The sequence below is a fragment of the Harmonia axyridis genome, chromosome 3 (assembly GCF_914767665.1).
Source record: "Harmonia axyridis chromosome 3, icHarAxyr1.1, whole genome shotgun sequence".
NCBI classification, from domain to species: domain Eukaryota; kingdom Metazoa; phylum Arthropoda; class Insecta; order Coleoptera; family Coccinellidae; genus Harmonia; species Harmonia axyridis.
In genome coordinates this window covers 29,794,781-29,815,760 of record NC_059503.1, presented here as the reverse complement: position 1 = coordinate 29,815,760, position 20,980 = coordinate 29,794,781, and the positions used below count along the sequence as shown (strand labels likewise).

Below are 20,980 nucleotides of genomic sequence, written 5' to 3'. Positions count from 1 at the left end.
TAACAGCGGATGATTCGATATCATTTTTTTACGCAAAGAATTAATTTTTTCATAGCTATGCGCTAAAGAAAGTTTAAAAACACCTCTTCTTACAAGAAGTCAAAGTTTCTCCCATCCTATTCCATCGAAGGTTAATTGGGTGATTTGTGATCTAAAACCATGTTCTAATGAATGATTAGCCACATTTCGAGGAGATAATTTGTTATGAATTATTCTTGAATTAATCTTCGAACTGTTGACTCGACTTTCTGTCATTCATATATCGATATTTGTGCTAGTGTTTTATGAACATAATAGTAAGTGTTTTGGAATTTTCTTCTTAATTTCTGAGGTGAGTATTTTTGTTGATTTTTGAGCGCTCCTTCTCCGAAACTATCGTTTTATCTTTCGTCACGTCTGTATATTTTGAAGCCGGAAATGGTGGTTCCACTCACTGATGACACATCCATTCTCAAATTTGATTATGACCGTCCGGCCGTAAAAACGTAAAAGCTATCAAACGCAAGCGCCTTCAATTCTGAAATTTTCAGACAATGATCGAATCTCGAAAGGCAAAATCTTATTAGAGATTGGGTGAATATGACAGAACAATATTTTGAATTTCTATTATTTTCGGAACAGCAGCTTGAATCTAAATGAACATTTGCAATTGGATGTGCAAGAGCAACATAAATTCTGTTACAGAATTTCATGTTGATGTCTTAATCAAAACCATAGAAAATTTAAGAAGAATATTGCAAGAAACTCATCCAATATTTCGTGATCACAAAACCGACGGATTTGAGATTTTGGTTGTTGATATGAAATAACTTTTAAGCTCTGTGCAAAATTTCAAGCTGATCACTTCATTAAAATCATAATGAATTCAAGAAGAATATCGAAAGAATTGCCAAATATTTTCGTGGCCACAGAACTGATGTTGATATTTTGGATGTTCATATTGAATAACAATTTCAAGTTATGAGCAAAATTTTGAGCTGATCACATAATCCGAAGTCTAGAAGAACTAGAAACAAAGTGAAAAAAATACCTGATATTTTCCAGATAAAAATTGGCGCATGAATTATCTTGCGCTCAAATCTGCTGACTTCACGTCAGAGCATTTTTTCCGGAAATTTATTTCATTTATTTCCTCAAAAACGAAATTTCGCTGAATATATTATATCAATGTTTAATGACATTTAAAATTCAATTGGAATACTAAAAAATTAAAAATAATGCATGAATTTTTCGATTCTAAAATTTGAAATCCATGAACATAAATTACGAAATAATCAGAATCGAATCAGTCATAACGTAAATAGCAGCTTTTATTTAGTTTATCAGTGAAAGTATTCACTTTTCAATGAATAATCTCTGAAACATTTCATACCTGAAATAATGGTAGTCTGAACTGGTGAACTGAAATGGTGCAAATAGCACTCAATTAATTTTATTGGTGCCTGATTTGGATATAGGAATTCGCAAGAATTAGGCGAATAATATCTTGGTTATTTTTTTATACTTCTAGTTATACAATCATTGTGAATCTTATCAATAACCAAAAAAAAAAAAACTAGTGGGGTTAAATCCGATAACCTGTGATAACCTGTCCGGTCAGGGTATACCTAAAATCTCAGTGCAAAGAGCCGTTCAGGAAAAGTTCATTTCGAAAATTCAAACCCAGACGTGCGTTATGAGTAAGACATTGATCTTATTGAGAACAAATTTCTTCGAAATGATCATTAAAGTACAGCTGCTGAAATGTCATCTGTGAATATTTTTCCACATTTAAGATGCCATCGATTACTATCCTAACCAATTATTTTTCAAAAACCTGGTCCATACATTCAATTCTGGAGAACGTTGCGTTTTTAATGATACGATCAAATTATTATTTTCTCGTGACTAATATAAGGCTACTGTAATCTAATATACAGGGTGAATTACTTTCGAGCAATGATGTCACCGTCATTTTTTTTTGAATGTGACACCCCCATTTTGTCTCAATTTTCCGATTACTCTAGCTGAGCTGATTCCGAAAATGTATAACATGTTGATTCCAATTGGTACAGGGTGGACAAAAATACAATAGTTTTGTGTGTTTTTGTGTTGGTTAGAATGTAACACCCTGTATTTCGTTACATTTTTATTTCAATGAAAATGAATAAAAATGATAAATAATTTCTGTTATATTCTGTCTGCTAGACCACAAGTACCAAACATGTTTGGAAACAGCTCATATTTATTAATCTAAAAATGTAACAAACTACAGGGTGTTACATTCAAACCAATTGCCGCTAGACAATAAGTATTTTTGATAATATTGTTAATTTAACTAATAAAGAATATTACGCGTTACTTCTGAGCACACATAAAACTATTGTATTTTTGTCCACCCTGTACCAATTGGAATCAACATGTGATACATTTTTGGAATCAGCTCAGCTAGAGTAATCGGAAAATTGAGACAAAATTAAAAAAAAAGACAGTGGCGTCATTACTCGAAAGTAATTCACCCTGTATATTAGATTATTATTTCAAAATACTGTAAATTAAAATCAAAAAACGACGTATTTCAGGATTATTTCTTAAAATGGTGTTTTCAGTTAAAAATGAATTTGTTCCATACTTTGCGGACACAGTGTATAAGCAGAGTGAATAAGGATTTAAAGATGAGCAAAATATTTTTCGTAAATTCGTTATTTTCAAGAATTTTGTCGCTCATTAACTGACAAAACTTTATCGTCTGATACAATATTTTTATAAATTGTACAACGGTGTGATCCTGAATGCAATTTGGCGCCCCGGCAAAATAAAATTTCACCGTCATAATTGTCCAATTGTACCTTCATTGACTGCTATTAAATTGAATTTTTTTCTTCGCCAGAAAAAAATTGTTTTTGATAGCTTTAGAACAATCATTTCTCACTGAATATTTCTCAAGGTTTTTCTATTTAATAAGTTTTATATGTATATTTGAGCGCTATCATTCGTTTTTTTTTCAATCTTTCGAACTGCTGGTTCTTATTTCTCTCAGGCATCTTTCTAGTTTCTTATGAAATCGTATTTTTGAACTCAAAATCACCTTGTCAAGTTATCATCTTAATGCAATCATCACCTTGATGTGTTTGGAGGTATAATTTTGTTCAATTAATAAATTAAGTTTAACCGTTGATCCTTTCCATCGATATTGAATATAATAGATCAAGGTTCCTTCCAACGTAAATGATGTTTTGAGTCTGTCACACTGATCAAGGAAAAACATCTGAATCAACAATTATTTTGGGTACAGCAGGTAGACTAAATATTCATATCGCATCTTACATTATACATAGTGAGTAAATAGTGCTCGATAGGTCGACAACTCCTGTAAATTTTGTTCTAGGAGAATGATTCAAATTTTGAGAGAATCGACAGCACTCAGCGCATAAGCTCAAATTTTTGACTCAACAAGCTGGTCCGAAAGTGCGGAAACACGATACCACGCCGTTTCTTTGAATGCCAAATTTTTATATCATACCTATAATCTTCATGAAGTTCTGATATCGAAGAACCCCACTTGCCATCATTTGTCTGTGGTTCTCTTTGACGTAAACCATTTTTTTGGAATTTTTCATGGTTATAATGGTTTGAATTAATCATATGTTGAAAACTATTCGAGATGATTGAACGATATTTTTTATCGCATTCAAGAAAAGTTTTTAAATACTTTGCAAATTTACGGATCACTCTATAGGTGGTCCGAAAGACACTGCAAATTTTTATTCGGAACATTTTTCCATAAAATGTTTCCTTATCAAGATTTTTGAAAAAGTGTCGCTTTTTCTATAAATATTCAAATGGAAAAGTTGTAGGTAAGTAGAGTGGAAATATCAATTTGGCATTCAGAAAATTGTTCGCGAATTTTTCAAATATGCCTTATATACAAGACATTGATAGATGGAAATCCTCAACGGTTGCTGAAGGATATATTTGGGAATATTTATTCTTTGGAATATACAGGGTGTTCCAAATTAAGTCGGCACCATTGCCAACTCCGTTGCTACGATTTCGGTTAAGTGGGCAGACTGGTAGCATTTTTAGTGGTCGTCTCGATGCCGAAAACAAACAAAAAATTGACAGTCGGGTTGTCATAATATTTCATAAAATGATATTCTTTTCAATGGAACACTATATTTTTTCAAGCATTTCGATTCGTAATAACATTCTCAACAACAAAGCTCATATCAATTTTATTCCTAAAGTGGAAAATGAGTGACTTATTTTGAAATATTTATTTCTTTCACTAGTACAAAAAATTATTTGTTTTGGCGAATAAAACCTCATGATCATCCAGACAACCATTTTTTGTACTTATACAAATGAGAATATTTCGTTACTAATAGCAAAATAAGACAAAAAAATAAAAAATTGCGTTGGGATTTGAACTCTTGAAACCCGTACTCATCATGTCGCACCACTCAATTGACACCACTAAGCCATTTGGTATTAATATACAAAACGATAATTTCCATCTTAAAACCATTCCGCTAGCCGCATTCATTTTGTGAATCAATAGTGTCAATAGAAGGGCCCAAATATGTGTTCAACAAGAAGGCGGTGTTTTTGAACATTTACTCAATATTTTATAGCGCTTTATCAAACCCGTTTGTTATAAATGTTTTCTATTAATACAACTGTCTCATTTTCACCTTTACGAAAAAAAGTCAAATGAGCTTTGTTTATTTGTATAGTAATCAATGTAAATTTACAAAGATCCTACCATTTTAACCCATCAAAATTACATGGGGAGTCATAAATACAATGGTATATACAGGCATATGAATATACAAAAAAAAACAAAGCATTATTAAAATTATACAAAGCAGTCAGATAACGTTACTTGTAAAGGTAATATAAAACAATGGACATTTTTACACGAGTAACATACATTTTTTGACTTTATAGGATCTGTGAAGTACTCTTCCAATCTGTAGTAGGCTTTCCGTACCAGTTCCGTCTTGAGTACATTCCGTAATTTTTTGTTGCTCAGTTCCTTACATATTTCCGGTAGCCTGTTATATATTTTTACCGCTTGGTGATTTATACTTGGTTGGGTCGTGGCCAGTCTGTGGTGGGTGATGATGAGCTTACTTGCATTTCTGGTGTTGTACTCATGGTTGAAGTTATTGAGCTGTTGTTGACAATGTTAGTACGAATCGAAATGCATGAAAAAATATAGGGTGTTTCATTGAAAAAAATTTCATTTTATGAAATATTATAACAATGCGACTGTCAATTTTTGTTTTGTTTTCGGCATCGAGAAGACCATTAAAAATGCTACTAATTTGCATATCTAAACGACATCGTAGCATCAATGATAACGGAGTTGACAATGGTGCCTTCTTAATTTGAAACACCCTGTATGTTGGAGTATATACTCCAGGAAAAATGTCAAGTTCAAAACTCCCGGTCGGACTGAATTGCATTTGAGGATGGATTATTTGTCAGTATGTCGTACCTTATCGTTTGAGACCATATCCGGCTCAAAATTCTAAAATTACCGATATTTTGGTGAAATGATAAGGCCATTTGTAAGCAGGCGCGGATTCAGGGGGGGTAACTGGGGAAACGTTCCCCCCCCCAAATAGTCTGGGCACCTCTTAAATTTTGCCGCCCTTCCTAGAATTTGACATACTAAGGCTCAAATAATTACAAGATCCGCAAAAATTTCACCTTCAATACATTTGGTGAAATGAATATTAATGAATGGCAAAAAATGACTTAAAAAAATGACCAAAATGGCGGAAGTGTCTGGGTTCCACATTTTCAGTATTTTGAGTATCTAAAAGTTCCCCCCCCCCCCAAAAGTGGAGCCTGGATCCAAAATATCTGCACTTTTTCGCTCTTATAAATCGATTTCTGCACAAAACATTAAGAGATAAAATTCTGTTTCCCAGAAAATACTCTTCCAACTAATTATTTAGAGAATGGCTCTCGTCTTACCAACACCCGAACAGCGTATCTTTATCTGGAAAGAGCTGAACGAAAATGTCAAAACCAGAGATCAAGACTTGGAGCACATCAAAGAATGGTTGCTGAAACAACCTCACCTTCCAGATACTTGGGGTGAGTGTTCCTCACTACTGAAAAAACTATCGCATCAAAATACGTCCAAATTTCAGATGATCAACGGATACTGAGCTTCTTGAGAGGTTGCAATTTCTCACTCGAGAAGACAAAGAAAAAACTGGATATGTACTTCACGATGAGAGCTGCATTGCCTGAATTCTTCACTAATAGGGATATAAACCGACCAGAACTCAAAGCTATAACTAAACTTGGGTGAGTTATCCATCAGATTTTTGAATTAGGTCCTTTGGTTATCATGATTTTTGTAGATTATAACATAATTTTTGTAGTCAAGGACCTCCCTTGCCAGGCTTAACACCAGGAGGTCGTAGGGTTACCATCATCAGAGGTTTTGATAAGAATATACCTACTCCAAATATAGCGGATATCATGAAACTAGCCCTGATGCTCGGTGATATCAGACTGGAAGTAGAAACATATGGAGTTGCCGGGGATATTTACATTCTAGACGCTAGTGTCTTGACAGCTGGCCATTTTGCAAGGGCTGCCAATCCTATTTTGGCTAAGAAATTCTTAGTTTGTGTCCAGGTAAATATCAACTCCTCGAGAAGATATTTGAATGATGTATTTCATTTATCAGGAAGCCTATCCAGTCAAAGTGAAAGAAGTACATATAGTTAATGCAACTCCGTTGGTAGATACGGTTGTTAGTTGGGTGAAACCGTTTGTCAAAGAAAAACTCAGAAAAAGGATACATTGCCATACATCTCTAGAAACACTGTATCCATTTGTACCAAAAGATATTCTGCCTGAAGAATATGGTGGTATGGCTGGTACCCTGGCTGAATATAATGGTAAGTCTTACTTTCTAGCAACTAAATATCTAAACCTTCCGTCAATATCTTAGGGTCTATAGTTTCAATATAATTTTTTTTACAGAGCAATGGATCAAAAAACTTGAAGAATATACGCCTTGGTTCAAGGATCAAGAAAACGTTAAAGCAGATGAGTCCAAAAGACCAGGGAAACCAACCAATTACAATGACTTGTTTGGATTAGAAGGAAGCTTCAAACAGTTAAATATTGATTAAATTTTGAAATCCTGATTTTATGAATGTATATTCTTCAAATTTTTCGAGGGGAAAAATTTCAGACTCATTAATCTGAGGTATAATTAGATTAAATAGGAAGTTTAGGATGACATTTTTCGAATGGAAATAAGATGGACTGTACGAATAGATGATGTATGTTTTTATTTATTTTTATGAATGACTATATGGAATTTTGGTTGTATGCTTCATAAGATAAAGCTGGAATAAAGCCTAATTATTTCATTTAAGAGATTAATTCAAATTTATAATTTATTTTTCTTTATCTCAATCTCAACATTGGAATACACCTACTTTCTATACAACCTGAAAATGGTGGATGCACAAAGAGGTCCCAAGATTGATTTCTTCATTAATTTGATGTATTTTGTTCAATCTATTGCCAGTTTCTTAAAACTTCCATCCACTCCAAAGAGATCATCATAATCTATTGGTAACCCAAGTCTTTTAGACTCGTCAGCTTTGAAATTCTCTCGCTTTTTGAACCAATCTGTATGAGCCTCTAGTTTTTTGATCCATTGTTCTGTAAGAATATCTCAATCAATTGAATTGAAAGAAATTTTCATTTAATCAACATGTCCAACACTACATTGATAAACATAATTCCTCATTTTCAATAGGGACTATAATGTCCTTATTGGGAGCAGAGAAAACAAGATTCTGCAAGTATGCTTGAAATAGGTTTGAAATATAAGCTTACCTGTAAAATTCTTCGAACTTCCACATGTACCGCCATATTCTTCTGGAAGTACATCCTTTGGAATATAATCATGCAATGTTTCGATAGAGGTATGTACATGTACCAATTTTCTATACTTTTCTTTCACAAGCAACATAATCCAATTGATCACAATGTCAACCATTGAATTAGCATTCACCACATGGATTTCCTTTACCTTTATAGGATAAGCCTAAAAACACTGCAATAAAATATTGACGTGTATTGATGTGAATAAGTTAACATACTTTGAGACAAAAGAGGAATTTCTTGAATATAACAGGGTTAGCAGCTTTAGCAAAATGACCAGCAGTCAGAATACTGGCGTCAAATATATAGACATCTCCAGAAACACCATGAGATTCTTCTTTTATTCTTATGTCTGCAAACATGAAGGCTATTCTTATGAAATGCGTGACATTGGGTGTCTCCATGTTTTTGTCGAATCCTCTCAAGATCATTACTCTTCTTCCCTCGGGTGTGAGTTTCGGCATAGCGCAAGCTTGTCTGGAAAAAAAAAGTCATATTTTAGGTACCAAAAATATAATGAGAAAAAGGTTAGTTCAATAAACGTTGAGGCAATAAAATACTCATTTCAACAATATCGGGTGGTCCAGATTTGGCGTCGTATAGAACAACTCGTTTCATGAAAAAAAGTTCCTATAAATATATATTCTAACAAGCTTCGTTTTCGAGATACAGGGTGTCGAAGTTGGAAAAAAATAGTTTTTCACTTATAACTCCAGTATTATATTATTATATTCATTGTTTTGATTTTCAGGTATTGAAGTATGATTGAAGTATTGAAATATGTTAAGTGTCTATTGCCAAAATTATCGAGTGGCGTAGATATAGGCATGCGATGATCCATTTCTTATTGAAAATATACACCACTGTTTTTTTTTTTTGAACTGTCTAATTTCTGAAATAACAGGGCTCCATAAAAAAAAAGTCTCTTAATTTTTTTCATAGAACGTACCATTTTCAGACTAAAGCTGTACCCACTATCCATATAAATTATTTTTTTCAAATATTCCCATTACCTAATGATAAATGAAAGTACAAAAAGTCGCGTAGTGAATAATAACGCTTTCAGATGGCATTTAATTGAACGTTTCAAAAAAAAAAAAATATATCAGACAAACAGACACTTGAAAAAGCGTTATAATACACTACTCCAATTTTAGTTCAATTTATCATGGAAAAATTTGAAAAATAAATTTTTTAGATTTTTGTGGAGAGTGTTTTCTTTGTACTTGATTATCTAGAAAATGGTACATTATATGAAAAAAATTCAAATGACTTTTGTTGATTTCTGTAGATTTCAGAAGTGAAATAATTTTTCCGAAAAAAACAAACAGTACTGTAAATTTTCAATGAGAGAAGGATCATCGCACCCCTATATCTATGCCACTGTATAACTTTGGTAGGAGGCACTTACCTCATTTGAAACATTGCATTATCAGGACTTCAATACCTAAAGATCAAAAAAATTAATGTAATAATAATAGTTATGAAAAAAAACTGATTTTGTTTTTCAATCTATAACACCCAGTATCTCGAAAATGAAGCGTGAATTCCTTTCATAAAAAAGTTGTTCTTCCGATGCTGAAGTTATTGCACTAAAATCTGAATGAAAAAATTACAAGTCGGCCTTGCAAAGAACATCATTCAGATTCAATGATTCGTCATTTTAATTACAGTTCTATTTATGACGTATCGGTTATAAATTGAAGCTTCGAAAAAGTGTTTCAAATTTAGTTGGGCTGAGTCCTAAAGCTCAAACTCTTCGACTTTTTGAAAATCAAAATGTTTTGCCAGGAATCATATATCATGCGATAGAATAATGTGAGGAAGGTTTACCAAGCTCAAAGCTTCCACAAGATGGAAGACCTAGACTGTTAACTGCAGGACATGAAGCAAATCAGTTAATCGAAAAAGCCAGGAATAAAATTAAAAAGGTCCTTGTGGAAATGTCCACGGCATTTCTTAGGCTACAATATTCAGAGAAATAACGAGAAGAGATGTAGGATATCGAAAGTTAAAGAAATGTCTAAAATAAACTCCAAATTCAGAAATTATTTTGAAACCGTGATCACATCACGCTTTAAAATCACGGAAAATCACAGTCATGATTCACAACGTGATATTGAAATCGAAAAATCGCTCATTACTGCCCCAAATTAATTTGTTCGAATGACAAGTTGTTGACGTACTTTAAGCCGCATTCATTTTGCAAACAATAGCCATCGTCATGGATGATACAACAATATCAATTCCGCAAAACGAATACAGAGTGTGACGTGATCACAGTTGGAACACATCACAGATCGTTCCAGGGCATATCACCGTCGGTATCATAATTGAATTCTCTCATATACCGGCGTTGTATCTCTTGTTGGAAACGTAAATTTTTAAGCCAGATATTTCTATTGCTTCGGGACCTTTTTCGAATAGCATAATTGTATATTTTTTATGACAATCGCTGCATCCGTCTGCTCAAAGAAGTCTTTTTTTTTTGTAAGACGTTTTCAACCATAATACTTGCTACAAAGAAATAATAATAACTGAATTACTCTAATTGGTGGAGGCAATGAAATTCGGATTTAATTAATTGATTTTTGCATTATATATTTTAGTTTGAATTTGTGTGTATTATTCAAATGTTCAAATTTATTAATATCCATATAAGGTTTTCCCAAATCTGTTAGCTCTATAAAGACCAGACATCTTTGACTAGCTCATCAACCCTGCTAGGAATTAACAGAAAATGTCATCAATTCGAGCACAGCACGAAACGTAACCGAATCCGATACCTAAGCTATGATCACGTCACGCTTTAATTTCAATGATATCATAAAGTAACGATCACGTTTCACAACGTGATTTTGAAATCACGGTATCGCTCATCTCTCATAGTATATCCAAAGTAACCTGGAGGAAGCTGAATATTTCGATTATACAAGGGTTGTCCAAGTTTCCAGAAATTCCTTTGAGGCCAGTGAATTTATTGCCTAACAATACTTTCAAATGAACCCCGGTATTTAGCGGATCGCGGTATCCACTTCAAAGAGACATCTATGGCCAAGCGTTATTATGAACTAGTTCAAGTGACTTTGGATATACTATACCATAAACCATAGACAGATGTTTCGGCCCTTATCAATATGATGGAAAAGTGTTAGGATGAAGGAAAACTACAAGCAAACAGAGTCAATAACAGAAGCCAGCTGATCATTTGCGGTATTGGAAGGCAGCCCCAATGGGTTTTATGTCCGATATCTTTTGCACATATTGTTCCTGGACTAGGATGTCACACAGGTAGCTTTAGCTGCCTACGTTAATTGTTGCCCGACAATTCATTGGCTCCACCTATGTTTGTTGTTTTCCTCAAAGGTTTGATCATCCTAACACTTTTTCACCGTACTGATGAGAGTAGAAAGTCCGAAACATGTGTCTACGGTTAGCACTGCTGGGATTTCAGACCTTATGTGGAACAAGTTAGAGATGAAGCTATGGACAATCAAAGTTTCACAAATGCTTAACAAATTTGGTTAGTTTTATCGATCAGAATCATCTCTAGATGATATAATGTCTTGGCCAATTGAAGATTCATGGGCTAATTCGTTCGAAAAAGTACATAATGGAGGTTTGAAAGTGGAAAATGATCCACAATTAAGATTTTCAAAAAAATTCGAAGGACGTTATCGCGATTGAACGCATGATGCGGGATGTAGTTAGAAGAAATTGTTGAAGTTCATGGACCTTAACATTTGATTAAAATTAATAACAATTTTGTTGTTCATATCTCTTTCAATTGAAACAGTTTTAAAAAATTGCCGTAAAACCATGTATTATTTACAAAATTGTATGAAGAAAACTTGTGCCAAAACTTTTGAGACCTACGTTATACTCAATAATATGGAATTGAAAATACGCTTTATAGCGCTATCTTTTATTTACCCTACACTAGTGATGGCTACCAACTCAGGTCTCTTTATATCCCAATCTCGGTAAAACTCTGGAATAGCAGCTCTTACAGTGAAATATCTATCAATTTTCTGCTTTGTTCTCTCTAAGGAAAAATAGCACGACCGTAAAAAATTCAGCAACTCCACATCACCTGAAATCGTTTCGTTTAAGAATCAGGATTATTCAACGATTTGCAATTCTTACCCCAATCATCTGGTAGGTGAGGTTGCCTTCGAAGCCAATCTTTGATGTGCTCCAAATATTGATCTCTAGTTTCCAAATTTTCATTCCATTCTTCACGAATAGATATTTGAAGCTGTGGACTGGGTAGATTGAGCGTCATTTCACATCTGGTTGAAATCTCACACAAACACGGAATAGTTATATGTAGACGTATCAATAAATATTATAATTAGTAAAGATTTTTTTTTTCGTAATTTATAATGATGTAAAGAGTTCCAATTACGATGAATATTCTAACTGTGGGAATTACTCATTTCCATTAGAGGAAGGTACAATTAGATTTTCTGAAAAAAGTATTTCAACACTGACTCATTTAAAATTTTGATACGTCGTTATCGAACACAAAATTTTAATTAGGGGCTTGATTGGAAGGAAAACATCTGGAATGTAAATTCTGAATTAGTGACTGCATAATTTAATATCATAAGATATGATAAACTATACAGAAATGAAGGTATAATCAATCATTTTATCTCATTGACGAGAAATAGTTTTATGGACAGATATATCAAAAGGTATATATTCTTGTTCTATTTTTAGATAATTTTTGATTTCTTTGTGTTCCAGAGTACTGAATGCCCCAATTTCTATGTTGGAATTTGCATCCAAAAATTATACAAATAATTAGATTCACCTAGGCGAAAAATGATCAACAACCTTGGCCAGAATAATATATTCAGCTCATTTGAAACAATGTCTTCCGAAAGATATATTGGAGAAAATAAGGTATGAATAAGCCAATCAAGTCCTTTAGATAATTAGACGATATAGTTCCAAAGATCATGACAGTTTTTCTGAATATGTCGAAGAAAACTGCTACGTGAGCAAAATGGGAGGTGCAAAGGTGCTCTGGCTGATACAATAGAAAAAAAGCCAGAATTTACTACTGAGAAAACGATGAAATTGGAGCCTTTGAAGGGAGGAAATGAAAGAAAATAGAGAATAATTTATGGTGGAACCACCGGTTCACGAAACCATTTCAAACCCCACTAACAAAGGTCAAGAAGTCATAAAAATTTCAAAGCTCCAGGAAGGATAAAATAAAAACATTTTTTTTGAAAAGATGCCCAAAAAAGGATTAACAAAGCTAATGAATGTAGCCAGTGAAGTGATGAGAACAGAACACCATTCAAAAAGATACAAAACTTTATAGTTAATATACAGGGTGGCCATTTGAAAACGGAACAGACGAGATTACAGACGAAATAAAGTTTTTCGATAGAAATGCTCGGACAGGTCGATTTCTGTTTCGAGGGGGACAACTTAGGATGTAGGTTACGGACGCATAGCGCTTCAACCCTTGCTACTACAACCCTCACCCCCAAATTTGAATAGGGAAGATGGGGTGAGTGATACCTCATTTGAAAGGTATTTTTATACTGATTTGAGCACAGTGATTGTTTTTTCATTTTATGCATTAGTTCTCGAAATATTCTTAACTAAGTATTTGAAAATGAAGTAGTGTTTTCATGGCACTTGTAGTGTTTTGTGAAAAATCGACATTTTGAGCTTCAAAACAACCATGACTGTGGCTTCCTTCCTAACTAACTAACGCATGAATATTTCGAGAACTAATGCATAAAATGAAAAAACAATTACTGTGCTAAAATCAGTATAAAAATACCTTTAAATTGAGGTATCACTCACCCCATCTTCCCTATTCAAAAATTGGGGATGGGGGTTGTACCAGCAAGGGTTGAAGCGCTATGCGTCCGTAACCTACATCTTGAGTTGTCCCCCTCGAAACAAAAATCGACCTGTCCGAGCATTTCTATCGAAAAACTTTATTTCGTCTGTAATCTCGTCTGTTTCGTTTTCAAATGGCCACCCTGTATATTAACTATAAAGTTTTGTAGATATAGATAAAAAATTTATAGTGTTCAATAGCCAGGAGAAGATCAATGTCAAAAAGTGTAGTGTCGGCAATTGGAAAAATAGTTGAGAGAATCAAGAACACTGAATCTATGAAACAGAAACACAAAATCTGATACCACTCCAGCAATTCAGATTCGGGAAGAGATAATTCCACAGAACGATTGACACTCACCGAAAATGTTACTAAAGAATTTCATAACAAACAAGCCACAGGACCAATGCCATTAGATGTTGAGAGAGCCTTCGAAAGAGTCTGAAACGATGGACTAGCCTAAAAGATGAAGATTGCCATATTATCAAAACCTGCAAAATAATAAAAACACTACACTGCACTGCAATAAAAACACTTGCACATACAAGAATTTGCTTAGGTGCATCTTTGAATATTCATTCTGCTCAAACGATTGTATTGTTTTTGTTGTTTCTTTTATTGATTGTAACTAATGAAGAATAAAGGAATCTGAATAAAAATAAGACTCTCTAAGAGACCGGAAGTTCTGCATCAAAAGAGATGACGCAGTATGTACAAACAGTCAAGTAGAAAAAGGAGGGCCCCAAGTATCAGTTCAGAAAATTCAAAAAGAATATCGAAGAAAAATAACCCGCCATATTTACGTAACCAGAATCCGACGGAGTTGAGAATCGAGAGGTTGGTATGCAAGATCTGACCTCATCATGAGAAGCTTAGATAATTCCAGGAAAACTTTGAGAAAAACTACCCAATATTTCGTAATTATAGCGTTGTCGGAACTGGGTTCGAGCGCTAATTGCGCCTTTGGAGATTTTCCCCATTTTCATTAAATTTGTGTGTTCAAGTCTTCTTACATTGTGGCGAAAGGAGAATGGTTTCAGATTGAACTGGAAAAATTATAATGCATTCTGACAATAGCAAAACTAGAATATATCAATATGTAATAATACATGACAGAAATATTGTTGAAATGAATTTTCTCATTATTATAATCTGGTAGATAATTTGATGGCATTAATTCTTTAATTATGATTTTCAGCATGTCTCTGCCACGGCTACGGGTGGGGATTCTTCAAGCCAAGTAGCTTGACATTTTAACCAACTACTTAACTTGAAAATCAAGGGTTGGGCGTGGAGGCATTCGAATTTAAAATAATGGTTCATTCGCATCATCCGATTGTTCCACTCAATCATCTTGAAGAAAAAAAACAAAATGTTCAAGCGTTTTATAAAATCGAAACTCAGCAGAAGAACTCGAAGCCGCAGGGCCCGCTCTAGAGGAGCGGCAAATATTGAAGGGTGACATTTTCTACTTTTTCCAAGAAATCAGAATTCCCAGAAGAATGGATTGGAAAAATGGTTATACGTTTCACATATAGCCAAGTGTTTTATTTCTTTCATCAATATTAAATCTTTTTTAATTTCAATGAATTTCACACAAGATTTTTAGATGAAAATAACTAGTGTTGGCCGTGGACGCATTTGAATTTAAAATAATGGTTCATCTGCATTAACCGATTGTTTTACTCTATTAAAAAAAAATCAAAATGTTCAAGCGTCTTATGAAGTCGAACCTCGGCAGAAGAACTTGAAACCGCAGGGTTTACTCTAGAGGGGCGGCAAATATTGGAGGGAGGCATTTTCTACTTTTTCCGAGAAATCTGGACTACTAGAAAATTGTATTTATTAATTTTTTCCAACGAATTTTACACATGATATTATTAATAGTTTTTTAGATCAATAGATTATTTTTATTTTGTTATGATTTATAGTGATTTAATTTATGTTTCTATTTCAGAAGAGGTTGATATTTTCGGTTCTTCTCTACAATAAGTTCAATAAATAAAAGTGTTTTTTGCAAGGTTTCTTCTCATTTCATCATTTTTTTATTGATGTGACACTACACAATAAAACTGCTAAAAATCAAGTAGCTTGATATGATTCGAGTACTTGATAAATAAATACTGGACTTGAGATTGAAAAACTATTACTTGACTTGAGCTTGACATGATTTCACGTCAAGTCAAGCCAAGTAGCTAGAAAATCAAGCCAAGCCGTGAATCATCGCTAGCTACGAGATACATAGTCCACTTGATTACTCTACTTTTTCACTACTTTTTCAATAAATCTGGCCGTATAGTATCAATGGTGGCTTGAATATTAGCTTCCAATGCTTCAAGAGTTGCCATCCAAAAAAATAATAAAAGTGAAGGATTATAAAAAAATTCTTGCTTCAAATTAACCGTTTCCAAAGAAGGACAAAATTTATTTGGTACTATCCCGTCTCTCATGGCTTATTTATTTTTATTATAGAATGTTTTGAAACTTTTTCACCTACTTGGTAGTTAACATACAATAGTACTTTTTTCCACGAACGACAAATCATTATGAATTGCCTACGATTACGCAGATATTCATCACAAATCTACCATAAACTAAATCCCATTCACAATCAGCCACTATCGTGCCACTCTTGCTTTCATTCCACAGTGGTTTTCGGTCTCTCAGTTGGAACAGTTGTTCTTTCGCAGATCACAGAGTAGAACGCGCGCCGCGTGTATTCTATGGTTTAAACGTGCTTGTTGAATTTATGTCCTACTACGGAAGATAAAAAAGATAAAGGTGAGTGGTTCTGAATTAATTTTTTTTTTGTGGATTTGGGTAGGGTGTTCTGATTCATTTTTTTAAATATCTTCAGTTGAAATACTCATTTCATCATCACTTCATCTCATTTTATTAATTTATTGGTCAACAAAAAAAATTGAAAATAAACCCTTTTGATTCCGAAAAGTAATATGTAAAAAAAATAGAGAATCTAAATAAATGATTCCTTGAGGATATCAAGAATGTGGAGAAAAAAAACAAGAAGAAAAATACCAAAATGAACAAGAAAAAAGTTTTCAAACATACCATCAAATTTCAACATTATTCGTGACAATAAAATCCACAGACAGTATAATTTCAAAATTTTCCTTAATCGAAATCAGATAATTATTTCTGTTCTTTTTCTTTTGAACCAGAGTTTGGGCAGATTCATATTCGAAAAATATTAAGTATTATTAACTTTTTCCTATGGAATACTTGTTCTTTTACTTCAATCTTCCATATACTTGTATAAATAAAATTTGACTTCAGATAAATCTATAAATGATTTTAAAGCTTTATTGAACATGCTGTATATTTTATGATGTATCCCATTCAGCGTTCGTATGATCAACCATATCGCAGATGTTCTATTGAAGATGAAATAGCTCGAAAGTGCAATATTTGTAATTACATCTCTTCAAAGAACTCTCTAACATTAACATAACAATTAGTTATAATAATTACAATGACGAGAATAATATTGATTGAGCTATCAGTATGATAGAGTATTATGAAAAAAAAAACAATAATTTATGGGAAAATTGATCATAATTACGAGATTAGTATCTTTAAAATCTAAGATTTCTTTTGAAGAGGTGAGCAAACCTAAGGAAAAGTGCGGAGATTTTCTGCAAATTACTGCTCAAAATTTCTTGATTGTAAAAGTCTATGTGGCTATTTTTGTTTATACAAATTGAATGATAGCAACAAATAGAATGATGCATTTAAAGATAGTGTATTTTAAACAATATTATTTGCTTGGATGATTTTCGTGAAGATTTTCTTAAATTTGATTTAATTAATTGATATTAATTAACTTCAATGGCAAAATTTTTTTATCAAAAAACGACAATTGCTTAAAAACACTCTAGTTTGAGATGGAGGTACATTTATCATGTATCAGTTAAATTTTTTTAGTCTCTAGCTGAATGAAAATTCAAAACTGCTAAGGCATACGATACTTTTCGAAAGGAAGTTTGCAATTTCTAGAATGAGTTCGGATTTAAAATGTAGCTGTTGAGTTCGTTAGTAAGCAAATCCCAACTAGTGGTTCCGTAAATATGTCCCTTCGAAATTTTGGGTTGATACAGATCGAGATGAGTATCTGTATTTGGACGTAAAATGGCAATCAAGTCTGATGCGAAATTTAATGTTAATCGCATCACAAGAATCATAGAATGTCGAAAAAAACTTACCAATTTTTCCATGACCACAAAATCGATGAGGTTGAGATTTTTGGTGGTTATTTGAAATAACAATTTTGAGCTTTATTTCTTTGTAATCATATAATCTGAACCACAGAAAATAGACCATAGAAAATTCAAGAACACTCCATATTTTCGTGATTATAGATTCGATCGGGTTGATATTTTGCGTGTAAGTATAGGAAGAATTACCAGTTCAAGCTTATTGCAAAATTTTGTTCAAGTGAGGAGGAATGGTATGGAATGTCCGAGGTTATTTCGAATTTTTATTAATGACATGTTCGTTTCCTCAACAAAATTTTTCCAGAAAATTGAAAATGACTACCTATTCGTTTACTCTGAATATTGATTGAATGATTGTATTCCATAATGATTGAACTTGGAAGGCACATATTTTGAAAATTAAGAGACCATTAGGAAGTATAGATTCCAACTTGTATTCAAAAGACTATACTATTGAACGTTGATCATCACTTATTTACAGGGTGATTTATCGCGATGGTCCATTAGACGTTTGAGGAAAACTAATCATAATTTTGTGTAGAAAATTTGCACGTTGGGGTTTGAGACAATGATCATTCTCCCCAAAATATTTTCAGACTTCTCTAGAACCGTTACATATACCGAAAACAAATTCAACATATAACAATATACCAAAATGTAGCAATATACCATGCCTTGGGTATAAACTCAACGTTTCATGACATAATGAGATTCTTATGAATGGTTGCGACGAGGACACACATTTTTGGAATATTCCTGCAGAAAAAGATTTTTCGAAAAAACCATTTCAAACCATCACTTGAGTTTTTTGAATTATGTAGAACAATTTCTACAGACATTGACAGATGTACGCTATATAGAGTATTTATATCAGCATGATTATGTAATTAATAGGACGTTGCTTATCAAACAGGTTTTTTACAAAACTCAAGTGATAATTTCACATAATAACTGAACAAAGTAATAAGTTATTTCACAATTCTGGCACCAGCCTACTATTTGAACAAAAAAATAAAAAAGAAGTTCAAATTTGCTTAACTAGACTCGGTATTTTAGTAGAGTATCAAACATTGTTGAGTTCGTAATTTTTTTTCTTATCACCCCGTAAGGAGAACCAATATGTCGTCCATAAGGAAAAAAATGACTATCGTGTCTCTGAAACAATGGAAAACAGAAAGAGTCTGAAGACAACATTAGAATCTCTATATTGGATAATGGCTATAAACCGAATTTCATGAAGTTATCTCAAAAACAAGTTATACAGAAAAAAAATCTTGATTTTTATTTTTTTCGAAATATCTCGTGAACCATTGGAGATATTTTGGATATGTTTACACTAACACACTCATCCCTAAATAACCAAACTTTTGTGTGATTCAAGCCACCCTGTATTTCTAACGGTTTTAGATATACCTATAGTATCCTTCTAAATAATTCTAAAAAAAATCTCGATTTTTATTTTTTTCGAAATATCTCTGGAACCATTGGAGATATTTTGGATATGTTCACACCAACACACTCATCCCTAAATAATGAAACTTTTTTGTAATTCAAGCCACCCTGTATTTCTAACAGTTTTCGATATACCTATAGTTTCCTTCTTGATAGTTCTAACCCTGTATACCACACCAAATGATGGCATTTGAAATATCCACAATAAATTGAAGGATAAGAAATAATCATATCGAAATTTCTAGGCCAAAGAGTACAAACGGGTTTGTACATATTAATGAAGAAAATATTACAAAATATGAAAATATTGAAAAATACTCCATCAACTTCATCTTTCTGGACCAATACAACACCACTAAATAATGATTTTTCAACATAACAAGCTAGACCATACACAGAACTCAATAGGCAATCTATCAATACCTACATAACCTGCTAAAGATCCTCTTTCACAGAGTTGTTCTTCAGTTGCCTTTTCTTAAAAATGGATTACCACTGCGTTACTATCTATGGATAATGTCGACAAAATCCCCGTCCTAAGAAATACCTTCAATATAATAATACAAAATCTGCTCCGAAATCGGAAGGGTTTCTTCATCCTTCAATCTTCAGATGTACCAGAATCGCTATAGGCCCCTTTTATTGGTGAATCATCTCCGATAGATTTATAGGTACTGATTGAATTTTATAAAAAAAAGTTATTACAAAAATACAAAGTAAATATGACAATATGAAGGAAAGATTAGAGTGGTGGACGAAATTTTTGCAACTAATTTGACCCTATATGAAATTTCAATCAAATTATATCATCTCATATCAAAATGATTACATTCACATTTTGGCCTCAACCACTACCTATAGTTCTTGCAGTGTAAGAAATTCAATTCGAGGTATAAGGTCAATTTTGACGAGGCTGTGAGAATATTAGAGATTTTCTTGTTTTATGGGAAATATGATAATTAAATATCTCGTGAAATCGAGTTATATTGAATTGAAGAATAATAACTGTCAACATTTCAACGTTGTGCAATATGATGACTTCTTCATTGAAAATCACTGTAATTCGATATCTTTTCATAGTTCATAATAAATCATAATTTTAATTACGCTAAATTTTGAATTTGTTTCAAGAAATAGATGATGAAAACTGATTCGAATCAAAGGTCTCATTGCAGGTATAGGTGTAATCTATTTCTTTCGGAAACTATAAAAAACATAGTCTGATAACAAATCTACAACTTTCTCCTTAGACAAACCAGTAAAATTAATCCTTTTGCCGCCTAATTGAACTTTTGCATGCGTTCAACAGCCTCATTAAATCATTTCGATATTGTCGCTAAGAATTAACAGGAAATGTTTTTTTTCCACTGTTTTGACGTTATGGAATCCGATTTAGTCTTATTTTTTCTTCTCCCTACAAATAATGATGTCGTTAACAAGTTTATGATTGAACATCAGTTATTAAAACAATAAAAATACCTTTGCTTCAATTCCTGTATGAATGATTACATTC

At 32.9% G+C, this 20,980-nt stretch overlaps 3 protein-coding genes across 6 annotated transcripts in view; 2 read left to right on the top strand and 1 right to left on the bottom strand.

The window, feature by feature from the left end:
- Positions 1–171: 171 nt before the first annotated feature.
- On the top strand, positions 172–7,388 carry LOC123676328 (alpha-tocopherol transfer protein-like). 4 transcript variants are annotated; one of them, XM_045612175.1, is made up of 6 exons: positions 172–331; positions 5,949–6,090; positions 6,147–6,306; positions 6,384–6,642; positions 6,695–6,908; positions 6,994–7,388. In XM_045612175.1, the coding sequence occupies exons 2-6, from the start codon at positions 5,952–5,954 to the stop codon at positions 7,143–7,145; spliced, it is 924 nt and encodes a 307-aa protein (XP_045468131.1). In that variant the 5' UTR covers positions 172–331; positions 5,949–5,951; the 3' UTR covers positions 7,146–7,388. The 4 variants fall into 4 exon arrangements, with proteins under 4 accessions (XP_045468131.1, XP_045468130.1, XP_045468129.1 ...); XM_045612174.1 differs by having other exon boundaries at positions 5,922–6,090; XM_045612173.1 differs by having other exon boundaries at positions 173–296.
- Positions 7,291–12,251, bottom strand: LOC123676329 (alpha-tocopherol transfer protein-like). Its single transcript, XM_045612177.1, has 5 exons — positions 12,058–12,251; positions 11,845–12,004; positions 8,130–8,388; positions 7,864–8,074; positions 7,291–7,686 (listed from the first exon to the last, which is right to left on the bottom strand). Exons 1-5 carry the CDS (start codon positions 12,194–12,196, stop codon positions 7,535–7,537), a joined length of 921 nt encoding a protein of 306 aa, XP_045468133.1. The 5' UTR covers positions 12,197–12,251; the 3' UTR covers positions 7,291–7,534.
- A 4,162-nt stretch (positions 12,252–16,413) lies between these two features.
- The window catches only part of LOC123676666 (glucose dehydrogenase [FAD, quinone]), a 38,026-nt gene continuing 33,459 nt past the window's right edge, over positions 16,414–20,980 (top strand). The window contains exon 1 of the mRNA XM_045612760.1: positions 16,414–16,564. The gene's annotated coding sequence lies outside the window, so the exon portion shown is untranslated. The remainder of the gene's footprint in view (positions 16,565–20,980) is intronic.